Source organism: Oncorhynchus kisutch, unplaced genomic scaffold, assembly GCF_002021735.2.
Source record: "Oncorhynchus kisutch isolate 150728-3 unplaced genomic scaffold, Okis_V2 scaffold886, whole genome shotgun sequence".
NCBI classification, from domain to species: Eukaryota; Metazoa; Chordata; class Actinopteri; order Salmoniformes; family Salmonidae; genus Oncorhynchus; species Oncorhynchus kisutch.
The window spans coordinates 78098-84402 of record NW_022262831.1 but is presented as its reverse complement, the minus strand read 5'-3'; the positions used below and the strand labels follow the sequence as shown (position 1 = coordinate 84402).

General features: G+C 49.3%; 1 protein-coding gene across 1 annotated transcript in view; it reads left to right on the top strand.

Moving 5' to 3' along the window:
• The first annotated feature begins 117 nt into the window (after positions 1 to 117).
• The window catches only part of LOC116362875 (DDB1- and CUL4-associated factor 15-like), a 26824-nt gene continuing 20636 nt past the window's right edge, over positions 118 to 6305 (top strand). Inside the window, 3 exon segments of the mRNA XM_031816867.1 lie at positions 118 to 367; positions 1246 to 1343; positions 4340 to 4478. Coding sequence (XP_031672727.1) covers positions 275 to 367; positions 1246 to 1343; positions 4340 to 4478 — 330 coding nt within the window. The 5' untranslated portion in view covers positions 118 to 274.

Here is a 6305-nt window from a genome sequence, read left to right as displayed (position 1 = left end):
ATACTTGGTGGATTGAATGTTTTTGTTGCACATAGTTTAAAATTCAAGTCAGAGGTAAGACTAAAGTATTCGTTTCAACAATATCACTACAAACTTAATTTGTGACAAACAATCATATTGTTCACCCTATAACCAATCACATGCTGGGAGATTTGTTTTCGTTTTTGATTTACGTTCATCGATGCCAATCGGACTGCTCCCACCATAATCGAGAACCAATGGGAAGGCCATGGGTCGGAAGGTAGGCGGGGCTTAGTGAACACTACGGCGGAAAATGGCGCCCAGCTCGAAATCAGAAAAGGACGGTAACAAACAAACGCTGAGAAAACACAAAGAACATGTCGTCAAGCTTCTGAACCGTGGAAAGGTATGCAACAAACTAGACGATAATGGCACAAGCATGGCTTTGACGAAGAATGTGTAGTCGCAGGGTCAATGTCTCGATAGTGCCAGACCCTGCGGATGCTAGCTAGTTAACGCGTTTTTAAGCACCAACGTTAGCTAGCAGGCTGACTCGTTAACAAGCCACCTTTGGCCAAAACCTAGCTACAATCTATGATAACTAAGTTAACAGGCTGGTTGCTATATTGTGTGAGGAAATGTTGCTAGCTAGTTAACCGTCTATCCCAAGCCACTTAGCTAGCTAACGTTTGTTGAACCGAGCAGTAAGCCAGTTAGCGCACGTTAACTGTTTATTTCGCATTCACTAACGCAACAAGCTAACGCGCCTATTTACTAGTTTTGCATTTGTAGTCGCCGCTGGCTATTTCAGATCACCATGCACGGCATGATTCCTCTGTGTTGCAATGTTTTTCAATTAGGGTCTTGGACTGCTGGCCTTCTGTTTCAGCTAACGTTAAAGGTGATGCTGATCAGCGAGTTAAATCAGGTGTTAATGTTGATTTAGAACACAACCATGCAGTGTGCACCCTAGAGACCTGGATGACAGAACACTGCTGGGTGGTTGTGTAGGTAGAGTGGTTAAGACTGGTTTCCTGGACTCCTACCAAGCCTCATCCGAGTGCTGTACGTATCAAGCATCTCAGGGTAGGTGCTGATCTGAGGTCCCTCCTGTCCAAGTAATCTTACCCATAATCTGAAAGGCAAAACGGATTCTAAATCCGCTCGACTACTCTGAGATGGTTATACATACGACCCCCTGGACTAACAAGCTGTTTCAATGGAGGTTATTTATTGGGTACGTTGACCACTTTCCACTAACTTTCCACGTCCTCTCTCCTATAGTTGTCTGGCCAGTATTCTCAGCGCTTGTTCAGGAAACTACCACCGCGCGTCTGTGTTCCCCTGAAGAACATAGTCAGCGAGGAGTTCCTCAGAGCAGGGTGAGTGTTTTGAAAGAGTGTCTTTCTACAATGTAGAAAATAGTGAAAATGACAACAATAAACTTGAGTGAGTAGATGTGTAACTTTACACAGGTACTGTGTGTATGTATATACAGTACCAGTCACAAGTTAGGTTTTTATTTGTACTGTTTTCTACATTGTAGAATAACAGTGAAGACATCAAAACTATGAAATAACACATGGAATCATATAGTAACTAAAAAAACTAATATTTGAGATTCTTCAAAGTAGCCACCCTTTGCTTGGTGACAGCTTTGCACACTCTTGGCATTCTCTCAACCAGCAACAGCCTCGGAGTTCCCACTTATGCTGAGCACTTGTTTGGATGCTTTTCCTTCGCTCTGCCATCCAACTCATCCCAAACCATCTCAATTGGGTTGAGGTTGGGTGATTGTGGAGGCCAGGTCATCTGATGTAGCACGCTATCACTTTCCTTCTTGGTCTAATAGCCCTAACACATCTTAAAGGTGTGTTTTGGGTCATTGTTGTGTTGAAAAACAAATGATAGTCCCACTAAGTGCAAACCAGATGGCATATCTCTGCAGAATGCTGTGGTAGCCCTGCTAGTTAAGTGTGCCTTGACTTCTAAATAAATCACAGACGGTGTCACCAGCAAAGCACCATCACAACACCACCTCTGTTTCACGGTGGGAACCACACATATGGAGATCATCCCTTCACCTACTCCGCGTATTACAAAGACACAGCGGTTGGAACCAAACATCTCAAATTTGGACTCATCAGACCAAAGGACAGATATCCACCGGTCTAATGTCCATTACTCGTGTTTCTTGGCCCAAGCAAGTCTCATCTTCTTATTGGTGTCCTTTAGTATTGGTTTATTTGCAGCAATTCAACCATGAAGGCTTGATTCACAGTCTCCTCTGAACAGTTGATGTTGAGATGTCTGTTACTTGAACTCTGTGAAGCATTTATTTGGGCAGCAATTTCTGAGGCTGTTAACTCAATTGAACTTAATCTCTGCAGCAGAGGGAACTCAGGTCCTTTCCTGTGGCGGTCCTCATGAGAGATGGTTAACTCTAATGAACTTATCCTCTGCAGCAGAGGGAACTCAGGTCCTTTCCTGTGGCGGTCCTCATGAGAGATAGTTAACTCTAATGAACTTATCCTCTGCAGCAGAGGGAACTCAGGTCCTTTCCTGTGGCGGTCCTCATGAGAGCCAGTTTCATCATAGTGCTTCATGGTTTTTGCGACTGCACATGAAGAAACTTTTTAAAAGTTCTTGACATTTTCCAGATTGACTGACCTTCATGTCTTAAAGGAATGATGGGATTGTCATTTGTCTCTGCTTATTTGAGCTGTTCTTGCCAAAATATGGACTTGTTCTTTTCCCAAATAGGGTTATGTTCTGTATATCACCCCTACCTTGTCACAACACAACTGATTGGATCAAACACTTTAAGAAGGAAAGAAATTCCACAAAATAACTTAACAAGGCACACCTGTTAATTGAAGCTGGTTGAGAGAATGCCAAGTGTGCAAAGCTGTCACCAAGGCAAAGGGTGGCTACTTTGAAGAATCTCAAATATAAAATATATTTTGATTTGTTGATCACTTTTTTGGGGGTTTACTACATGATTCCATATGTGTTATTTCATAGTTTTGATGTCTTCACTATAATTCCACAATAAAATAAAGAAAAACCCTGGAATGAATAGGTGTCCAAACCTTTGACTGTTACTGTGTGTGTATGTATATATACACTACAGTCCAAACCTTTGGGGTCACTTATACATTTCTGCCTAGAAGGCCAGCATCCCGGAGTCTCCTCTTCACTGTTGACGTTGAGACTGGTGTTTTGTGGGTGCTATTTAATGAAGCTGCCAGTTGAGGACTTGTGAGGTGTCTGTTGCTCAAACTAGACAGTCTAATGTACTTGACCTCTTGCTCAGTTGTGCACCGGGGCCTCCCACTCCTCTTTCTATTCTGGTTAGAGCCAGTTTGCGATCATTACTGGCTGAATCCAAGGCTTGACGTAACAGAATGCTGCGACCGAAGTGAGAAGAGACAACCAATTTGCTAGTTACAGCATCAGCGGGCGCTCTGGGGAGAGTGGAGAGTGCAATGGCAGTTTGCCAGTTAACTTACAGTGAAGAGGTAACGCTAGGTGAGAAGCCTGACCACGGAGACGGGGGTGAAGAGGTAACGTCAGGTGAGAAGCCTGACCACGGAGACGGGGTGAAGAGGTAACGTTAGGTGAGAAGCCTGACCACGGAGACGGGGGTGAAGAGGTAACGTTAGGTGAGAAGCCTGACCACGGAGATAGGGGTGGGTAGGTGAGAAGCCTGACCACGGAGACGGGGGTGAAGAGGGGAGAAGCCTGACCACGGAGACGGGGGTGAAGAGGTAACGTCAGGTGGGAAGCCTGACCACGGAGACGGGGGTGAAGAGGTAACGTCAGGTGGGAAGCCTGACCACGGAGACGGGGGTGAAGAGGGGAGAAGCCTGACCCCGGAGACGGGGGTGAAGAGGGGAGAAGCCTGACCACGGAGACGGGGGTGAAGAGGTGAGAAGCCTGACCACGGAGACGGGGGTGAAGAGGTGAGAAGTCTGACCACGGAGACGGGGGTGAAGAGGGGAGAAGCCTGACCACGGAGACGGGGGTGAAGAGGTAACGTTAGGTGAGAAGTCTGACCACGGAGACGGGGGTGAAGAGGTGAGAAGCCTGACCACGGAAGACGGTGATGAAGAGGTGATGAAGCGTACTTCATGAACTGTAACCCAAAAAACAACTGTCATTGGTAATGTTTGAGGTGAGGGAGAAGGTGGAACAAGTATTGTTATCATTGTTAAGTATCTTGCTAGCTGGATGGAATTCTCCGTTAGCGAACCAGAGAAATGTTGAGCAACATTGAGCCAACTGAACTAGTCAATTAAATCATCTCCACACACACCTTGTGTCCCCACTCTCACACCCCTCCCTCTCTCACACCCCTCCCTCTCTCTTGTTCCAGACACATCTTCCTGGGGTTCACTAAGTGTGGTCGTTACGTGCTGTCCTACACCAGTGACTGTGGAGAGGACGATGACTTCTCCTTCTACACCTATCACCTCTACTGGTGGGAGTTCAACCTACACAGCAGACTCAAACAGGTAGGTTGGACCGACTGGGAACCATCTCCAGTGCCGTCCGTGTGGCCTGAAGGGATGTGGGCCTGTAGAGCAGATCTACTACAGTACATGGACTGACTGGAAGTGGTCTCCAGTCCTTATAGCAGTAATGAGGTGGATGATGTGTTGCTGATTGGCCTGTCAACAGTTACACCAGCTACAATGGTGAGGAGATGGAGATGATTTCATCTCTTTCATCATTCTGTTGTCCCATTGTGCCCTTATTAAACTTATCATCTCTTAATCTCTCTTCTCTCTCTCCACCCACCTCCTCTCTACCCACCTCCTCTCCACCCACCTCCTCTCCACCCACCTCCTCTCCATCCACCTCCTCTCCCTCCATCCACCTCCTCTCTCTCCATCCACCTCCTCTCTCTCCATCCACCTCCTCTCTCTCCATCCACCTCCTCTCTCTCCATCCACCTCCTCTCTCTCCATCCACCTCCTCTCTCTCCATCCACCTCCTCTCTCTCCATCCACCTCCTCTCTCTCCATCCACCTCCTCTCCATCCACCCACCTCCTCTCCACCCACCTCCTCTCCACCCACCTCCTCTCCACCCACCTCCTCTCCACCCACCTCCTCTCCATCCACCTCCTCTCCATCCACCTCCTCTCCATCCACCTCCTCTCCATCCACCTCCTCTCTCTCCATCCACCCAACTCCTCTCCACCCACCTCCTCTCCATCCACCTCCTCTCCCTCCATCCACCTCCTCTCTCTCCATCCACCTCCTCTCTCTCCATCCACCTCCTCTCTCTCCATCCACCTCCTCTCTCTCCATCCACCTCCTCTCTCTCCATCCACCTCCTCTCTCTCCATCCACCACCTCTCTCTCCATCCACCACCTCCTCTCTCTCCATCCACCTCCTCTCTCTCCATCCCACCTCCTCTCTCTCCATCCACCTCCTCTCTTCTCTCGCCTCCACCTCCTCTCTCTCCATCCACCTCCTCTCTCTCCACCCACCCTCCTCTCCATCCACCTCCTCTCTCTCATTCCACCCAACTCCTCTCTCTCTCTCTCCATCCACCCACCTCCTCTCCATCCACCCTCTCTCTCCACCCATCTCCTCTCCATCCACCCATCTCCTCTCCATCCACCCATCTCTCTCCATCCACCCATCTCCTCTCCATCCACCCATCTCCTCTCCATCCACCTCCTCTCCATCCACCTCCTCTCCATCCACCTCCTCTCATCCACCTCCTCTCCACCCACCTCCTCTCACCCACCACTCTCATCCACCTCCTCTCTCTCCATCCACCTCCTCTCTCTCCATCCACCTCCTCTTCTCTCCCATCCACCTCCTCTCTCTCCATCCACCTCCTCTCTCTCCATCCACTCCTCTCTCCCATCCCCTCCTCCTCTCCATCCACCTCCTTCTCTCATCCACCTCCTCTCTCTCCATCCACCTCCCTCTTCTCTCCATCCACCTCCTCTCTCTCCATCCACCTCCTCTCTCTCCATCCACCTCCTCTCTCTCATCCACCTCCTCTCCTCTCCATCCACCTCCTCTCTCTCCATCCACCTCCTCTCTCTCCATCCACCTCCTCTCTCTCCATCCACCTCCTCTCTCTCCACCCCACCTCCTCTCCACCCACCTCCTCTCCACCCACCCTCCTCTCCATCCACCTCCTCTCCTCCACCTCCTCTCCATCCACCTCCTCTCTCTCCTTCCACCCACCCACCTCCCTCTTCCATCTATCTCCTCTCCATCCACCTCCTCCTCCATCCACCTCCTCTCCATCCACCTCCTCTCCATCCATCCACCTCCTCTCCATCCACCATCTCCCTCATCCCCATCTCCTCTCCA